Raw genomic sequence first — 20,362 nt, 5'->3', positions numbered from 1 at the left:
TTCTTCCGCTCAGAGGAAACCACTGCGCATGTCTGGAGCTCCGCGTGCGAGTAAAGGTGGAGGCGATGGGTGACGACAGACGCTAAGTCACGTTATTCCTCGGATTTTACGGCGCCACCTTAAGATCCTGAACTTCACATTTTAACGGAAAAAAGGCTCAATGCGACTTGGATGTAACGAGTAACGCGACAGTTTTGTAGAAATGTAGTGAAGTAGAAAGTACAGATACTTACTGTAAAATGTAGTGGAGTAAAAGTAGAAAGTATCCATTATTAAATCTATTTAAGTACAGATACACGAAAATTGTACTTAAGTACAGTAACGAAGTACTTGTACTTCGTTACTTCCCACCACTGCAATTAATCAATCAATCAGATTTTATTTTGATAGCATTTTAGGACAGTGGAACTGAACCAAAGTGTTTTCCATTAGCGCAGCAATAAAAACGCTGCAAATTTTACACTAATTTGTTATTTGGTTATTCTGCAAACAAATAATCCCTGTCAATCTGGTCGCTGTAAATAGCTTTAAAATAACTGAACATCTTTTTCTGTCTTATTTAGTATGGAAAAATAAAATGATGCCTTTTTATCATTCAAATTAACAGTAATTTATATTAAATACATCTTAATATACGATACCTTGTTATCCCATTAAATTTAAAGCTGTAACGTCCATTTTATCACTTTTCTGAGTGGCAAACAAAGATTTTATGAGACATTTTCTGAGTTAATTGGTCAAAGTTTCAGTTGCCATCTATTGTTGTCAATGGGATGACATTTTCATGCATCGCCTTGATTAATTACCTAAATTTAATGTAATTAATTGACATGTTGCTGCTGCTACTATAAACAGTTTCTCTGTCTCTACGCGTGTGTCTGTGTAGCTTTGCAGCATCATGAATTATTGCTCAGCTGTGCCGATTATTATTGAGAGATCCTGAAGTCATGCCAGAGAAACCCCCTCTCGCCTGCGTATCCCCAGCTGCTGTTTTAATATTTCATTTTCCAAATCATACATTAATAAAATACTGATTGAAAGCTCTTTGCATCTTTCTCTCTCCTGTTACTTAAACCTGACTGCTTTGCTATGTGTGTAGTCTAAACTGACCCTAAATCTACCACTGAATAAACTAGGAAGAGTTTACTTGTCAAAATAAAAGCCTTAATTTTCCAGTTGTTCAGCTTTTACGACGTCAATAGCTCACATAGTGAATGTGGCTAATATTACTAATAGAACTAAACCAAAACTAAAAGGACAACTCTGCTGGACTATCAAAATAAAACTTAAACTTGCTCTACAAAATAAAAACCTTCCTGTTTAACAAAGCCATTTATTGCAGAATTAGTATATAAAGTTTTGCTGAAATTGAAACACTGATGGAAATGGGTCTACAATATCCTTTCAAATAAAGCTTACAGTTAATTTCAAAATAAAAGCCTCAGTTTTCCAAAATTACTATTATTTTTTAAAGATGTTAACAGCAACTGCAGTGAATTAAGAATAGAAAGTACATCCATTATTACTAATAGAACTGAACCAGAGCTAGAAGGACAACTATTTTGGACTTTCAAAATAAGACTTAAAATAAAAGCCTTCCTGTTTTACTGAAACTGAAGCAGTGATGGAAATAGCTCTAAAGCTTATAGATAACTACAAAATAAAAGCCTCAACATTCCTAAGCATTTAGAGTTTAAGCAAGTTACAACAGAATATAATACAGATTCTTAATTAGGTAATAAAATAATGGGATCTTTGCCAAACAGCAAAGATGAGCAGAAATTGTCTGGATCACATGTGGCTGGTGACATTGTGATATCAGGTTAAAACATTCATTCATATACAGACGACCTTCAGGCCAAACCAGATGAAATAACAGAAGGATTTCCTGAAGAACGGTCATTTTCATGGACCTGACACACACAAACTGAACTTTATTTTAAGCTCTTCAAACCTGATGGACGCTGGGATGAACTCAGGCATAAAACTCTGGCTTTGCTCCAGGAAGTAAGAACAAAGTTTCCTAGTTTATTAGGCAATAATTTAATTTCTGGTCCATTTCTGGCCATGTTCATCTGCGTTCTTAAAGCATGTGCAAATATAATATCTAAATGTCTTGTTCCATCAGCGTGCATTTACTTCTAATTACCTTTCTTTTAATTATTGAAAGTAGTCATGACTGAAGAGCAGCATCAGCATCACCCCAGTATTAGCTGAGTTAATCTGAAGAGCTCAGCACCGTCTCATTAACAGCCACACCGTCCATCGATTCAGGTTCCACTCTGTCAATAACCCAGTAGTTTTGTCTATTCAGGCTATTGGTTGCCTTGGTTAGCATAGACATGTGCTGATGCGGCAAATAAAACGCCTGTCTCATTAATTTGTTACTCAGTGTGATCTGGATAGTTTGTCCCTTGGGGAATAAAAAGAGTAAAACACAAATTTCGACAAACTTGTGTTTTTACGAACTAGGAATATGAAAAATGATCTGGTGTTTACCAGGTTTTACCTCCATTGTAGAATACACACTGCACATGTTGTTTGTGTTAAGTAAAAATAAATTGATATTATGAAAGCTGTGTGTAGAAAAACAAACATTTCAGCTTCTAACAACTTTTGGTTTTGGATTTTGATGCACTAAAATATGCTGCAAACCCCAAATTACAGCATAAGCATTCAGACTATCTATGATAATGATGAAAAAATGGAAACCTTAAAGTTACTGAGTAAAGAATGAACACATGAGTGAATATATGAGCCTAATTAGCTCACTTTGGTTTATTCATATCATCTTAGGAATAACCAAGGACCGAGTACACAACCCTGAGGAACTCCTCGGTGGAATTTCTGCCTGTCGACATATCTCCAATCGTCCTTTTCAAAGGAAGAAAAAACTTAAAGATTGTCATAAACTTTCCATTTTAAGCTGACAGGGGATTATTTTCAGATTCTGCAGAATAACTTAAAAACTGAAGATAAATATCATGGATAGAAATGGGTGAAGTATTTATATTTGATCTATTTTTTTATTTTGTACATATGTATGATTTTGTGACTGTTTGGCTTTAAGGATCATAAATTTCCGAAAGATCTTTGACATGTAAACAACAATGTTCAGTTAATTATCTAAACCCAGGCTACTGCAAATATCTTTAATACTTAGAGGACATTTTTTAAAGTAAATATTAATTAAATGCATATATGTAAATACATCCACAGTGATGTTAAAGACTGGTAATCACAAAAGCTGCCAACCTTTTACTGAGTTTAGAGAACAATGCTTTTTCACACAGAGCTAGGTTGGTTGAATAGTTTTTTGTTTTTTACTCTTCATGAATGACATTTTTTGAAATCTGATTTTTATTTCTATATATGTATAGAAATAAAAATCTGATTTCATTCATGTATATATAGTGATCCTAGCAAAAAGTAATTCTTGAATGGACTTCATATTATGGTTAAATTTTGCTGAATGTTCATCAGGTCGACGTTTATCTGTCTATTCGTCTGATTTCAACTTGATTTGTGGAGCTAAACACAAAAGTATTCCATGAATTTGATCCATGGAGGTTGTATTTTTGAGCTGGACAGTGCGCTAGTTACAACAATAATAACAACAATATGCAATCTGACCTGGGAGAATATTTTGGTTGTGTAAACTTCCTGGACAAACAGCGAGGGAAGTGTCGGACAGGATTGCCATTTGCTCCCCCGAGACTGTTTTTACACCTCCTTCTAAATAAGGCCGCAGGCTGCCAGGACATATGACCACCGTCCCGATTTGGGCCCTGGACACAGTATCCATCCATCTCTCCAATGCTTGCTCAATGCCAATAAAAGCCAAACTCTCTCTCTCTCTCTCTCTCTTACAGACACCCTCTGAAGGTTTCCCATGTGAGGAGGATCTAGGTCAAGTTAGCTCTGTTATATTGAGGAAGACTGAAAAAATAGACTGGCTTCCATTCAGAATAAGGAAGGAAAAGTTTAATAATGCAGCGTTTCCCGTCCCCTGTAGCAGACTGCCAGTCAGCTGGCTGAAAGAAAGTTGACCATGCACTGCAAAAACACATTTTCCAAAGTATTTTTGGTCTAGTTTGTAAATATCTAAGTGAACTGGAAATAAGACAAAACTAATATACAAGTAACTCTTCAGCAAGATGTAGGAGCCTGTTTTAAGTCAATAATTCCTAAATATTAATGAAAAATGCAAGTTATACGTTAAATAATCTGCTATTGAACAAGACATTTTTACCATAAGTCAAAAAGTTTTCTTCCACTTATACATTATTTAAATAATAACTTGGATTTTTCATCCATGTTGAGGAATTACTGTGTTAAAACAAGATCATTTAAGCTGGTAAAATATCTTTTTTTTTTCTTTTTTTTTTACACTTTTGTTTAAAATGATCATCATGTAACAATATAAGACAGATAATCTGTGAAAAAACTCTAACTCCTCTGTCTTCTCCCAGTGCTCCCAGTAGTAACTGCAAAAAAATACACTACTCTGTCAGAAACAACCAATAAGAGCCAGGAGGAGGGTCTTAGCGCTGTCAATCACCCTCATGCTCACACCGCCCACTTGCTCTCAGCTGGTTCACCACAAGACAGCCTGCCACTAACGCTAAGGCTAGTTAGCATAGCCACCTTCCACCATTAGCACATTTCCACAGAGTACATGAGGATGATTGTCAACGCTAAGACCCTGCTCCTGGCTCTTATTGGTTGTTTTTGACATTTGCAGACAGTAGTATCTCAGGGAGGAGGAGGAATAGCTAGATTTTTTCCAGATTATCTCTCATATTATACTGTGACATGATGACAGTTTTAATAAATATGAAAAAACATAACTATTTTGTAAAAGTTACAAAATAATTATATTGCATTATTTAATATAATTATTTTGTTTTATTAAATAAAATAATTTGAAAACTGCTGTTTGTTTTTACCTGCTTAATTTTGCTGGACATCAATTTGCTGATTTTAACCATGAAACTGTAGAAATATGTGGCAAACATTATATTTGCACAGTCATTGACTAGCATGAGGTTTTATTTTGAAAAGCACCGGAGGACGCTCTGGTTGTAAGTCCTTCTGACTTGCCTGAGGCTGGTGTGAAGGTGCAGCCCCCCCATCATTCCAATCAGACTTGCTGGTGCTGCTGAGGTCCAGGAGCTCTCTCCTCCTCCCACCTCCTACTCGTAATGGGGGAGCTGCATGCAGCGGTGAAGTCACAGTGATGTCATTTGAGGATGTGAGAGAGTAGGGGGCAAGGTGAGCTGATCTTGCAGTGAGTGGTGCCCCCCCTCCACGGCCAGCGTTGCCTGTACAAAGACGCGGAGCGGCGAAAGATGGTCATCGCCACCGGCACCAATCCAAGCTCCGACGCGTTCTGTTCTCCACTCGCTCAGATCTCGGGCCATGGGGCCCTGATCTACTCTGACCCACAAACTCTGAACCTTCATCGCCAACATGCCAAAGGACAGAAGATAAGAAGAGTTGCTTTTTTAGGGCAGGTAACTTTAACCAGGTGCCCCAAAGGTAAACTGGATGGCCATTGCGCAAAGGTGTCACTACAGCATGCGCAGCGGGGCCGAGACGCACTGGACGCTGCCAGCAGTTATTGTTCTGTGGACTTCTCTGTGGGCAATCGCTTCCTCTTTCCCGACCCCGAACAGGACTAACGCTACTTTGTTAGAAAGGAAGTGGGAGACGCTTTTCTCCCGCTCCTATCTGGGTGTAAACGGGGGCAGATCGCAGCTGAACTGGCAGAGCGACTACTTGCAGGGCATCAAAAGAGTGCGGCGGCTGTACTGCAACGTGGGCATTGGGTTTCACCTGCAGGTGCTCCCGGATGGCAGGATAAGCGGTGTGCACAGTGAAAACCCATACAGTGAGTTGCATCCTGCAAAATGCATCCGAAAGCGAGTGTAGCTGTGTGAAAGTTAGAGCCGGGTTTTTCCTTGCATGATATTTTGGTTTAAAGTTTCCGAAAGCAAAAACAACAGCACCGTGCAGCTCGAAAACATGACATGAATGCATGACGCTGACTTATTTTTACCCCGCTGCAGGACACTCATGTTGCTCTCAGCACGCTGTAAACCACCCACAATGTCTAACATGCAAAAAGCTGATTACGGCACTCAATACCGAGCATCATCCGAGTCGCAGTGCACCTGCAAGGTTACACCCATCACTGCTGCATAGGCCACTTCAACTTGTCCCGAAGCGCAGCGTCGCACTGACCCTGCCTCCTTCTAACATTGTGTCTCATTCAGGTCTGATAGAGATCTCCACGGTGGACCGAGGGGTGATCAGCCTGTTCGGGGTGAGGAGTCAGCTGTTTGTCGCAATGAACAGCAGAGGAAGGTTGTACGGAACGGTACGTAACAGTGCGCAACTCAGTCCCACATCCTGCTGAGTGTGAGCGGAGTTCACACAGAGCTGCTGCTGCTGCTGCTGCTGCATCCGCTGCTTTATTCTGTCATTAATACATCGTGATGACGGGAGAGGAGAGGGAATCAATGAGATGTGCAATCTCTGCTGCAAATGTCACAGTCTGGGGTATTTATAAAGCTTAATCCTTCTGTCATTTTGATTTCTGGAGTGCAGTTTTACCATTCAATAGTGTCAGAATCCTCAAATATTCCCCAAAAACGTCTTTGTGTCTATATTATTAATCACATTTATAACTATTTCATTCAATATTTAGCACAATGACGTTTTTCATTTAGAAATTCATTTTATTTATTTTTTACTGTCCATCAGAAGAACCTACACAGAAAAAACAATGATTGTACAAGAAATTGATTTATTTAAAAATGTATTTTTTAAGTAGAGACGTGTGGGGAGTTGTAACCATTTTTATTTTATATGCTGATTATGCTTCTTAAAGTAAACAGAATAAGTTTCAAACAGAAAAAAATGCTTTCAACTATGTTTTTAGATTTTTTTTCTGGCTTTTTAATGGATCAATCTGCCATAAGAAGGAGGTTAAATTAAAATGTGCAACACTAATTAAGAGAATATTTGTTGAAATGTAATTTAACTGATATTAAATGTTTACAAAATAGTTGCAAATGTTTATTCAGGAATTAAAAGTTCTTAATAAATAACAAAAATACCTTAAATGATGTGGATTTTAAGCCTTAAATTAATATGAAAAAGTTTATTTCATTCATTTACAGTTAAATATGAACAAGTTGAATGTTGATGTAAACAAAAGGAGTATTTAAAAAATAAATATAGCATATCCTTTCTCTCAAAAGTGAATTCATAACCAACTAGCATCAATCAATAATCCATATAATTGCAGTTTTAAACACAAAGCACACAATATGTATTTATAGAAATAATAATAAAGAAAAGTATATTTTATCTTTGTAATGATGCAGCACTCTGAATCAATATACCTCCGTATCTTTATAGAATATATTTTATTGCTTTCTTAAAAGTAAAAATTGATCTGCTCTCTGGTTTCTTTAAACAGAAATATAATGTTACACTTGTTTAGTTTTGACTTTAGGTTTAAAAAAAATCTCTAATCTCTAAAAAGTTAATCAAATTTAGTCAAACTCTTGCAAAACTCATCATTTGTCATTTATTTCCAATAATTTGTAATATTTTTGTTTCATAGATGTTATTTTCAATATTTTTTTAAATAATTTTAAAGATTTGGGGCGCTTGTCTTATCCATATCATTCTTTAAAACGCATCAGTTTCGACTTTATGTCAAAGTTTGATGACGATATCAAACATTACTCATGAAATCTACATATTTACTATTATTTGGAACTTAAATCACAGTTAATTAATATATTTATGACTAATAAAGTTAGTCAAGGTCAAATGTAAGGTCACAATAAAAAACAAGATGGATACATTGTTGTTTTATTGTCATTGAAATTGTAAGAAACGTATTGGCATAAAACTTTCTTTTATGATAATTTATGATTTTATTTTGAAAAAATTAAAAATGAATCTATATGCATAAAGACTAGTAAAACAATAACAAAAATATTTTAAAATTAAATTTTGAGGAAGATTCTGACATTTCTGCATTGGTTGCTTGTTAAAGCTCAATATAAAACTGAGATAGATCTGCAGTTTCTCTTAAAAAGGTCGACAGTTTAAAAGCCACTACCTGTCATATATGGCCTTAGAACCGTAGCAAAGCAGATATTAGAGCAATTTTATCAGATAGATCAACATAAATCTGAAATAAAAGAAACCATTCTTATCGGTTTCAACCTTTCTACAAATACAAATCTGAAAAGTGTGGTGTACACTTGCATTAGCTGCAGGTCTTTTTGGTGCATGTCTCTACCATCTTTCTAGATGTGTAAAATGTCAGACAAAACATTAATTTTCAAGTCTGATCAAAGATTCTTACTTGGATTAAAGTCGGCCTTTGACTGGGCCATTCTAACACCTGACTATGCTTTGATCGTAAACCATTGGATTGTAGCTGGTTTAATGTTTAGGGCTGTTTCCCTCCTCTCTAGACCTCCAGTGTTTAGCATCACACACTATAATGCTGCCATCGCCGTGCTTCACTGAGGGGATGGTTTGTTCAAGGCGTTGAGCCCCCTTAGTTCGCCTCACTGCAAAAACACAAAATCTTACCATTTATTTGGTCTAGTTTCTAGTGCAAACACTTGAAAACTAACCAAGCAAGATAAAGGAGTTTGTTTTAAATAAATAATTAATTAATATTGATGAAAAAGTTCTAATTTCACTGAGATTATTTCACTTAAAACATGGGAAAATGTCTTTGCAATTATTTACTCAAAACAAGCTCCTTTATTTTGCTGAAAAGTTATTTGTAAGTTAGTTTTCCACAATGCGTTAGCTGAAATTTAGCTGTAATACTTTCTGATTTTTGATGCTATCTGCTGGGTTTCTTATTCTTCATGATGCTGATTGTTCACTGGATTCATTCTGAGATTAATTTCCACACAGATGGAGTCTGTTTACTTATTTCACCCTTTCAAAGAGCAAAAGTAACCTTTGATTTCTTTTAGGGGTATCGCAGTAAAAGGGGGTGAATACAACTGCACGCCATACTTTTCAGATTATCATTCGTAAAAAAAAATTATGTTGTACTTTGTGTTTGTTTGTGGCATGAAATCCTAATGAAATGAATTGATTTAGTGACCGCAACATGGAAAATGTGAATAAGTTTAAGATCAAACTCATTTTTATTTGGGGTCAAAGGGCAAGATGCGGCAAAATATATTGATAATACTCCAAATTAAACTGCTAAAATATGAATAAATTGGTGTCTTTGCATTCGATGACAACTTCTTTCAGTTAAATAATACCAAACTTTTTTATACTGATGTAATTTGGAATAATGCAGATTAAAAACTGCTTTGATTTGATAGACAAAACAATATTTAGGAACTATTTATGAATCTCCCTAGTATCCAGAGGGTCACATAAAGCTTATGGTGGCCCAAATGTGGCCCCTGAACCACGAGTTTGACAATAATAATAATTTCTGCAAGGCATTGTTTGCAAATTTGATACTTTCCTCTCAAAAACATAATAAAAATACACATTTATCTCCACTGCTAGTGATTAATAACAGTAAATGCTCAGTTACACCTCAGTATTTTCCTCACTACTTGTGATTCAGGAGTTAAAATTTTCCCAGTTTCCAGTCTAATAAAGAACCGGAGTCAGAGCGCTGAATGGGAAAGTCACAGAGCAATCTGCAGTTCAGCACCAAAATGGCCGAACTATATATAGAACATTGTAAAAGCTGCTATTTATTATCACTTTTAATAGATTACACCTCATTAAACCAAGTGACCCCACATAATGCTGTAAAATATCAATGTGGACATGTTACTTTGTGTTTGAACACTTCAGATGGAAAGAATTACTGGATCTTATTGCTGACAGTATTTAGCAACAAAACAAACACCAACTTCGTTTCCACTTCTGAGACAAATCAAATCCAACATCAGTGCTTTTCCAAACTAATTTTGTCTTTTTCCTCTCTGATTGGCCTTTCAGTCCATGTTGGTACAAATAAAGTAACTCTGTAATCAGCGTCATCCTTACAAGGTTTTTAGCTTCTGTTTTAAATAAGTTAATATCTGACACATTCTCAGTGTTTAAACTCACATCTTGTTGTTTGAGGATCAGGATTTTGCTGATTTCTTATGATTTTTCTACCATTCAACAGAAAAATTACCAAAAAAATTGTACTCAAGTAAGAGCAGAGCTACTTCAACATATTTTTAATCAAGTAAAAGTAAAAAGTAGCTGCCAAGAAGTTACTCAGTCACTCATCAAAACATTTAATAATTTAAAAGAACATCATCAAACGGACCGAAATATAAAGTTATCTGGAAATTTTGGCAGCTTAAAGACCAAAATGAAAATATTTTCCAAAGCAATTCCTTTGGAGAAGAAAAAACAAAAACGTATTTTGGTCAAAATAATTTTGTTCTTCATTCAGTGAAGTAAGAGAAGCAATACATGATGATAAAATTACTCTAGTACACTGCAAAAACAAAATGTTTACCAACTATTTTTGGTCTAGTGTCTTGGTACACTTGAAATAAGACAAAAGTAACTTGCAAGTAACTTTTCAGCAAAATATATGAATTTGTTTTAAGTCAACAATTATTTAATATTGATTAAAAGGTACTGGTTCTACAAGCAGATTATTTCACTTATAACAAGACATTTTCCCATCAATATTGAGGATTTATTTACTAAAACAGGCTCCTATATGTTGCTGAACAGTTACTTACAAGTTAGTTTTGTCTTTTTTTAAGCATTTAAGACTAGAAAAAATACTTGGTAAGACTTTTTTTTCAGTCTCAAGGTAGTAAAAATACTCCTAAAAGCACATCTTTTCCAAAACGTTACTCCAGTAAACGCAAAGAGCTACTACCAAATCTGGATTTAATGCAGCCGATTTGGAAAAAACGCTGCGTCTTTTCAGTAAGAAAAGACGCAACATCTGGTTCGTGATGTTTACTGACGTAAATGTTTCTTATCCAGAGCCTCTTCAAGGACGAGTGCAAGTTCAAGGAGACGCTGCTGCCGAACAACTACAACGCCTACGAGTCTTTTGTTTACAAGGGCTTCTACATCGGCCTGAGCAAGCACGGCCGGGTAAAGCGAGGCAACAAGGCGACCACCGCCATGACTGTCACACATTTCCTCCCGCGACTATGAAAGAAGCTGACATTTTCAGAGAAATTTGCACATGTGGATGTTCCTCCAGGTAACAAATATGTAGAAATGGAAAGTCACGACAGACGCGCCCATGAACTGCGAAGGAAAACACAAATATTTATTCTGTTATACATATTTATGTGTATATTTGGATAGCCGTGTTTGTAAATGTATGCCAAACTGTGCTGCTTATTGTTTTTCTGGACAGGGCGAGTCGAAGCCCGTCCCTGTCCCACTTTACCTTGGTGCTTGCTGAAACTCAACTACACGCCACTTACTTTTCTGAGATGGAGGATGAGCTTAAATGCTGTGCTTTTAAAGAGTGAAATGAATACTTTTTATTACCTCAACGAACCACTTCACTAGATGAAGGACTGCATGGACTTCTGCTCAAATATCCGCTGAGTTTATCGTTTTATTCAAACCTTTAAATGCTTGACGGTTCACTGCTTGGTTACTGTTGTCCTGCAGTGGAGGGGAGAGAGAAATTTAAATGCACTACTTCGTTCCTGCACGATTTAAAGGTGCCTTGGTGTTCCCACTTGCTGGCCCCCTTTAAACCTCTGTGTAAGAGACACCCGGGCGAGTCAGAAATAGGGCTGACGCTCCGGAGAGAGGGCCTCAGAAAAGGGGGAACGAGGGAGGAGGGGGTCGGCTATCTCTGGTTTATTTTCTTTTCTGTAATTAGATCGATTAAGTAATAAACAATCTGTGGTTGAGACCGGAGAACGGTCGGCCATGGAGGCTGGCGCAAGGCCAGGTGTTTTACTGTGTAGCTAAGAAAACAGGGTGGAAATCCGTATGTGCCACAGCATGGGGGAACGGTTCGGGTCGGACCTGGCTTGCTTCTGCACAATTATCGACTGAGCGGACGAAGCAAATAGCAAATAGCAGTAGAGTGTGCTGCTGTTTTTTTTTTTTTTTGGAAATGCGAAGCTTTTAGATGCTAAAGGAAATGGAAAACAATGTAAATAGCTGCAAGTTTAAAAGAAGACGTTTTTGTAGCACAAAAAATACAAAAGGCTGCACAAGAAACCAGCAATGATGCTACTTAAAACACTCGGTTTGTCTTTGGTTTTGTGCTTTTGGGGATTTCTTTGCAGCCTTTCTGTCTTTTTCAGACCTAAATGCAATTTTGGCGCTCAGCACCTACATTAAGGCTTAACTATTTCTCCACAGAGGAGGAGGGGCTTTAGGTATAAATAGCACCAGTTTGTTCACAAAGCAGAAGGTGGAGGCCGTTTTGCAGACTCACGAATCGGATATTCTCGTTCAGTATTCCAAAGATGTTTTTCTCGCCTCGGTCTCTGAATTCCCCAGACTCCACCGGAGTGGATCTACTTGTAGTTCCTGCAGCTGTTAACTGCTTCATTCCTGTGCGACAGGAAGCAGGAATATTTAAACCCAGGAAAGACGTGTGCATGCTGTCTTTGTTTGTCAAACTGGCCCCCCCCTGCAGGAATGCGGGTCTGCCAGGATGACAGGGGCGCTTCCCCACATACCTGAACTCTTGACAGGCTGCGCTGTCCACCTCTGCCTGTTTGCTGCCCCCAACCTTCACCCGCTGCAGGGAGGAACCTTTCAGATTCCAGTTTTAACCTGTCAGCTTCCTCCTCTCATTTCAGCCTTTTTTAGTTCAAGGTCAGAGTCACTGAGCAGCCTGTGGTCAGGGTGGCCTGTTGTCCACAACAGGAATTTAGATCATCATTTTAAAAGTGCTCATATCCCTTCATGTGTCGGCTAAAACTACAAACTGTATGTGAGATATCAATGCAAATGGGAATAACTGTGAAGTGGAAGGAAAAAGATTCATGTTTGTTGTTGAATTTGGTTGTGAGTTCTGACGAAGAGCTGTGTTTTGTAGGTTTGTAGTTGTGCTATACGCCTTACCATTTCCGGTGACGTATTGAACAGAGCCCTATGTTATGTTCACACCTTGAAATATTGTTTTAGGTGACTCATTATGCTTCCTTAGACAGATTAGGATCAGTTTAACATGTTCATTACATTTAAATAGTTCTTAATGAGATTTTAATCTGCCTATTTTAAGCTTCTTTTGTCACTTTAAACTCAATATTTAAACTCGCACGTGAAAATGGCTGCTAACAGATGCACAATTATACAACCGCACATTTTTGAAAAGCATTAGCAGAGCCTCCTGCGCAACTGACAGGAATGCAGCAAGTGGTTTCTGGATGGTAAGTCAACAACAAAATACTTCTGTTTTTCAGCAGCCATTGTATAGTGCATGCAGCAGTAAAATCAGCTGATCAAACAAGCTGGAGCTCAACTTGGGTTGCTAGGTAACGGGCTGGACTTTGCTGGGGTTGCTAGGTAACAAACAGTGCCCATCGGATGGTTAGTTTGGTTTATTTAAAACAGAGACAAGGTGCAAAAAACATTAATAAGCTAATTTCCATCTGTATGAATGTGACTCAACAATTGGGAGGTTTTAGAAATGGCTCGTTTTCCAGACACCAAAAAATTTCCAAAAGACAGCTGTGTTTTTTTTTAAGCGCTTGAGCTGTTTTCAAAATCAGTTGAGACCCAAATGGAAGTACAAAAATATTTAAAAAATATGAATTTTACATAACAGATCCCCTTTAAACATTTCCACTACTTCATCCCTGACCTGTCTGCGTTGTTCCTTGGTCTCTTGATGCTGTTTCACCAAGTATTTACTGATAAGATGCTTTCAGAAGGTTATCGGTTGCAGAGTGAAGGATGAGATGATTTGTAAAAGAATCATCCACCTGCTTCCTTCTACTTCACAATTTTGTGCTACTTTGTGTTGGTCTGTCACATAAAATCCCAGTTAAACGCTGAAACAAACGACAAATTTGAAGGTTCTTGAGTAATTTCACAAAGAACTGGATGAAGTTTTTTTTTTTTTTTTTCAACGGATTTCATCTGGTAACTGCTAAAAGCACATCGTTTTACCATGTTTCCTGCTCTTTCCTGAAAGCGGTGGTGTTTCTTTAGCGAGGACCTTTGCAAAGTTGATGCAGTCTGTGATGATGCAGGTGCTGAGCTCACCTCTGCTGCTGCAAACCCCCGGTCTGTCCTGACCTCAGGCTGACACGCCGTTTGGATTCACGTCTCCTCGCACGTAAAACCGCTTCAGCGAAGAAGGACGAAGAAGCTTTCCTAAAAGAAACAAAGATACGAATTTGTAGATGAGGCTGCATGCTAGTTCCTTTGGAGATTCCTCGGAATTTGATTTAGGCTAAGAAAGTAAAAGTGAAACTTGCACATCAAGAAGTCTGATGTCTCGAGTAGCACTTTAAGGCGGACATCTTGATCGGTAAACAACAGCAAATAAACGTGTTTGATACTTAAAACTCAGCATTCAGCTTTGACCCAAATCTTATTAAAAGAAAAAAAAAAGAATTTCTTGCTATTTATTTTTCTTTCCACATCTTATTTTTAGTTTAATTTAAGTGACGGTAGGGAAAATGTCGTTTTATGTTTGAATGTACAGCAGCAGCCTGAGTTTTGAGGCGCATGCTTCATCTGTTCTCGATTCCTCTGTTCTCATATACCTCACCTCCTGCCTTAGTTTTGGTTTGCTGATCACTGTAAAACAAGAAGAAACAAACTGTAGTGATTTGTTTCTGTGGGCAGACATTGCTAATTATTTTTGTTCCTTTTATTTTTGTACGTATGTGCTGTGCACAGCAATCTACTGTATTCCTGAGACAAGAGATAATAAAAGTTTGGGTTTTTTTATGTGTGGCTGATGATGTGTTGTGTCCACATTCAAAACTTAAAGGTATTTGATAAAGCTTGTAGAAAAAAAACAATTAAAACCACTGAATTTGACTTTGTTTAGGACATTTGAGTTCGTCAACAAACTACATCCATGATGCTCATGGCAAAGCTCTGCGTTATTTATAGTTTTAGTCTAAAATTAGACAAGAAGATGAACTTACTCTGGAGTTTATATCTGGCACACAGCATTAAATAATTATGCTACCTCGCCCTGCAGCAGACTAGTTAATGCTGACATCTTCTGGTTTGTCTTAGAGGCGGTGCTTTGTTGGGAAAATCTAAGAGTTGCTTAGTAAGCAGCCGCTGCACACGTTTCTCTCAAAAAATATAACCAGCATAAAAAGACAATACAAGCTGTTTGAGTTATTTATTTTCCAGGAAATGAGACAGAATCTGGAAACGCAAGTGATTTTCATTCTCCCATTCTTTCTAGAACTAGGAAAAACAGTGCGGCTCAGAAGTTTACATACAGCATTCAAAAACAATCGTTACAAAACGAGGGTCACAAAAAAGTCAAAGTCCTGAGCAACCTGCTTTGCTGTTCCATCAAGAAACTTCTGAACTGATAAAACATTTATGCTTTATCTGCAAATTTTCAACATAATAGGGATTTTGGGGCTTTAAAAAGGCAATTCTAAACAGTAATGAACAGTCTTTTATTTTTGTTTGGGATAATTTAACTCTCGATTGTGTAAGTTTAAACAATTCATCCCCGATAATCTCCCTCAGAAGAAAGAAAATTAGTTTGAATGTTTAAAACTGTTCAGGAAACACCAAAGGACACACTGCTATCCACAGAGCCAAATACACAAGCCAAATACTTTCTGGAGAAAAGTTTTATGGTTCAATGAAAGTTTGCAAAAGTAAAGATGAGGTTTTCCAGCCTAAGGACACAAAAACTCCCCAGCATAATGGTGAAAAATGTACAAATTATACATAAAAGCGGCATGAATCCAAAGAACTCAATCACTTCACTTCTCAGAAGAGTACAAAATATCACCAAGAAATAAAACATCCACAGTGAAATCAAACTTATTTGCCAAGTCTTATTTTCAATTTCATTTTTATTTATATTTTGCACAATTTTATTTAGGTTGGTAGAAGTAACCAAATTAAAAGTGGAAAAGATTTAAATTTCTACAGAAAAACAGAAGCTCAATTCCTCGAGAGCAGGCATTTTTTTTCTTAGAAAACATAATTATAGCCAGTTTACTGTTTCCTGTTTCTGCATTCTTTCAATAAGATCCAGCTTTTTAGCCTCTTTTGTAGGATTAATCCTGAGTAAGGGAATGTCTCCATCTGCTGGTGAAACAGTGGAAATGTGGAGACGTGCAGGTGCGTCAAAGTAAGAAATAGGACCGACAGTCTAGTGCGTTTATAATATTTGAGCAAAAGTTGCCAAGAATGTCATTTGAAGGATTCACTTTAATCTAAAATCACACACACAAAAAACCCTGTAATTTTATTTTAAACGGTTTAAGGTCAATATTGAGTATTTGTTATAATTGCACTATCTTATAAAGTGACTCTAAATGACAACCTGAACCGGAGGATTATTAATAAACAGTTTAAAGTGGAGGAGGAAAGACGTGTAACCAAAAATACGAGTCGTGTTTGACCAACAGCTCTGGGATAAACACACCGAGGTGGAAGTGGCCCTTCCGTTTGCAGCAGCCCGCACATCTTTGGGGGCGACTGTTTTGTTTTTTTTTCCTAGCAGGAGTGGCGCTCGGAGGGGTTTAAAAAGGTGCAGTCCCCAAACTTGGGCGCAACAGAGCTCCCAGTGGAAACCAGCAGGATGAACGTCAGCAAGCGACCAGGGATGAGGGCGCTCCTCCTCGCCGTCCTGCAGGGTCTCCTCATCGGGGAAGCCTCCCCGAACCCGTCCCCGCTGGCTGGATCCAACTGGGGAAACCCGAGGAGATACGTTCACCTGCAGACCTCCACGGACCTCAGCACCTTCTACCTGGAGATCAGGCCGGACGGCGCGGTGCGCAGAGCCACGTCCAGGACGTCATACAGTAAGCTCTGCTTCACATGAATCTGAGCCTTTAAGGCTGAAAAAATATCGGTCTTTAACAACTAAAGTCGATTTTTTTTTTCACCTGCAGGTGTAATTCTACTGAAAGCTGAAACACGGGAGCGCCTGGCCATCTTCGGAGTCAAAAGCAACCGCTACCTGTGTATGGATTCAGAGGGCAACTCCTACACCTCGGTAAGCATCCAGTCATTTAAGTCACTACTAAACCTCCGAAAAATAAATTTTTCAGTAAATTTCCCTTTTAAATGTTTGTTTTTGCGGAATTTATCTACCATGACGCACTTCTTATCGTCGCGTTTTATCTTAATTGATTCGTTTTTTAAATATATTTTTAATTTAATTGTTCCTTCACAATATAATTTGTCGCAATTAATGTCATTCGAAAGTTGTTTAAACCGTTGTTTTGTGCGCGTTTGGCACAACTTTACGCACAACTTGTAACGCCGTCTTCTACTCTGGTACACAAACGTAGTTTCAGCAGGACATTTCTCACTAAGGACTATCATCATTTTAACTGTAAATTGCGCAAAAACCAACAAAACATTGTTTAAAGATTATTGCAATTTGAAGATACTGTTTTTGCCAAGTTTCAAGCCAATTATTGTTTTACATTTCTGCGTTTCGGAAAATCATTTAAGTGCTTTAATGTAACTTAAACACTCCTTTACTTGTACGTTTTTTATAACTGTTATTAAACAAATGAAGTTGAACTAATTTGAATTAATTTGTGGATTTCCAGAAATATCTGAGAAAACATCTAGAACTTTTCATTGATTGACTATTTTTTTCCTACTTTTTTCTTTCAAAGTCGTTGTGCTGTAACGAAACGTTTATTACAGGGGGGGAAATAGCTCATATAAAACTGCTTCATTTCAGTTTTTATCAGATTTTGGACAAATAATTTTAAGTTTCTAAGGTACTGGGGTCACTTGAAAACTCACAAATCAATTACAACTCCTTATCAAATTCCTTCAAGTTCAACAAAACAGTAAATTTAAATAATGTATTTTTATTTTACAACCGGTTTAAGCCTCTATCATGCGTTTTTGTTTCTATTTAACATGAACTAGAACTTAATTAGTTTCATTAGGTTCAATTTTAAAATATTGGAAATTTAATTTAATTGTGTTTTAGCTGTTCAGCCTCACATGTATAAGTCAAATAAAATTGAAAATTGTTTCAATTGCAGACATTTTAAAATCTTTTAAATGTTTAACATTACTAAACAAAACAAGTTGAATTTAAACAAATTTCACTGAAAAAATAGTTGATTCAACTTAAATAACTGCTTCGATTATTGAAAAAGTCTATCTCAGCTAATTTATTACATTTATTTTAGTTTGACAACTTAATAAACTTAAGACAGTAGCTCGTAGAAAATAATTTAAATGACTAATTTTCATAACTTCAAAATTCATGTGTATGCTAATAAAAAAACCCTCAACTCTGAAATTTGTACAACTTCCTCAACTAATACAGTCATCATCATAGATCTTAAATTTACTGTTTGATACATTTACGAATATATATATATATATATATATATATATATATATATAAAACACTTTTAGTGACAAAAATGTAGCTCTATTCAAAGATTATTTACAATATAGACTGATAAAAGAAACACTTTGAACTGAATCCATATTTAGTAACGGGCTGGACGATATGGCTGATACCGACTGATATAAATAATTATTGATTAGTTTTGTTGTTTTAAATATTTGAAATTCTACCAAACTGGTGGCGTGACCTTTCCTGTTTTTTTTTATTTTTTTTTATTTTAAGCAGTTAGGAAGCATAGTGACTAAACCTTAAAGTGCAACAACGCAAGTCACTCAAAAGGGTGTTGCTCGGCAACAAGAGTGAGTGAGTTGTTGCTAGGTAACCAAAGAACAAATGCGCCAACCTAGCTTAGCTGGCTGTTAGAAGTTACGCAGCTGAAGTTTTTCCTCTAACACTGTTATCAAAATGAACCAAAGTGGTGATTAATGTCAAAAACTTCTTCGTTTTGCAGTCTGTTTGTCTCAGAGAGGAATGTTTGTTCAACCACAAGCTTCTGGAGAACAACCGTGACATATACTACTCCACCAGGAACAGCATCCTGTTCAACCTGGAGGGCTCCCGGCAGGTGTACGTAGCGGGCCAGAATGTGCCGCAGACCGCCCTCTTCCTGCCAAAGAAGAACACGGTGCCGCTGGAGCGCCTCCTGCTAAACAGGGGGAAGAGGAACCAAGTGGTGGACCCCTCAGACCCACACAACGCCCTCATCTTGAAGACCGAGGACGGCTCGGACTCCAGGGCCGTGCGAGAGGACGACGGAGACCTGGAGATGGAGGTGGAGACTGAGGTTGGGGACGACGGGGTGAACGCCTCCAGGGAGACGCCGCAGCAGGCTCCGTCCAACCACGACCCCTGGAACGTGCAGTCTTCCAGACAGGCTAGCCCCCGGATCACCGGCACCGTGGGATGAGCTTACTCATAAAGCTGCAGTATGGAACTTTGATTAAAAATACATATTTTTACATATTTGTTGAAACTGTTACTATGTTCTGACAGGATGAGACAAAAAAAAATCTGGCTCCTCTGTCTTCTCCCAGAGCTAACTAGAAACAACCAATCAGAGCCAGGAGGCGGGTCTTAGCGCTGCGAATCACCTCTCTGCATGAATGCTAATGCTATGTATCATTAATGACACAAATGACTGCTGATAAATCGTTTTCCTGTAACGATGTTTCTCCTACATTAGCACATTTAGCAGAGTACATGAGCTGATTGACAGCACTAAGACCCTCCTCCTGGCTCTGATTGGTTGTTTTTGGTTGCATTTCTTCAGAAGGCCATAGCAGCCCGGGAAAGAGGTGGAGGAGATTGATCTTTTCATAGATTATCTGCCTCATAAACTGTTATGACGTGGAGAGAGTTTCAACAAATATGTAAAAACCCTTTTTTAATTATAAAAGTTACATTCTGCTACTTTAAAGTCTTTAGATTAGGCCAAACTGCTGGTGAATGATTTAGAAAAGCAGTGTTTACACGCTGAAGGTGGAGCATTTCACTTGAGTTGCAATCACTTTTGCACAATTTCTATTATATTTAAATAATCTGTAACATTTACCAAGATCAGATCTTTAGATTTCGTCTTTTTTTAAATAGTAGTTTAGATACTTAGTTAAATTCCCAAAACGTAATTATATTCCATGTATTTACGTGATTTTTTTTTTTCTCCAAAAATAACAAAGCTCAGTAGAAAGAATATTTTCAAACGTAAATGTGTACTTTGGGGGTTTTCACTAACAAACCTACAAAGTCCGAAGCCTGACTTATCCTACCTCTGGAGGACCAAAGGGC

At 37.4% G+C, this 20,362-nt stretch overlaps 2 protein-coding genes across 2 annotated transcripts; both read left to right on the top strand.

Annotated features, from left to right (window-relative positions):
• The first annotated feature begins 4,926 nt into the window (after positions 1 to 4,926).
• fgf6b (fibroblast growth factor 6b) lies at positions 4,927 to 12,225 on the top strand. The gene is made up of 3 exons (XM_015046839.1): positions 4,927 to 5,893; positions 6,279 to 6,382; positions 11,023 to 12,225. The coding sequence occupies exons 1-3, from the start codon at positions 5,551 to 5,553 to the stop codon at positions 11,197 to 11,199; spliced, it is 624 nt and encodes a 207-aa protein (XP_014902325.1). The 5' UTR covers positions 4,927 to 5,550; the 3' UTR covers positions 11,200 to 12,225.
• A 4,013-nt stretch (positions 12,226 to 16,238) lies between these two features.
• fgf23 (fibroblast growth factor 23) lies at positions 16,239 to 19,533 on the top strand. The gene is made up of 3 exons (XM_015046837.1): positions 16,239 to 16,991; positions 17,082 to 17,185; positions 19,029 to 19,533. Exons 1-3 carry the CDS (start codon positions 16,769 to 16,771, stop codon positions 19,482 to 19,484), a joined length of 783 nt encoding a protein of 260 aa, XP_014902323.1. The 5' UTR covers positions 16,239 to 16,768; the 3' UTR covers positions 19,485 to 19,533.
• The last annotated feature ends 829 nt before the right edge of the window (positions 19,534 to 20,362 follow it).

Source organism: Poecilia latipinna, unplaced genomic scaffold, assembly GCF_001443285.1.
Source record: "Poecilia latipinna isolate Pla-1442-1.1 unplaced genomic scaffold, P_latipinna-1.0 Scaffold794, whole genome shotgun sequence".
Lineage (NCBI taxonomy): Eukaryota > Metazoa > Chordata > Actinopteri > Cyprinodontiformes > Poeciliidae > Poecilia > Poecilia latipinna.
Note: the sequence above shows the minus strand (reverse complement) of the source record. Positions and strands in the feature narration are given on the sequence as shown.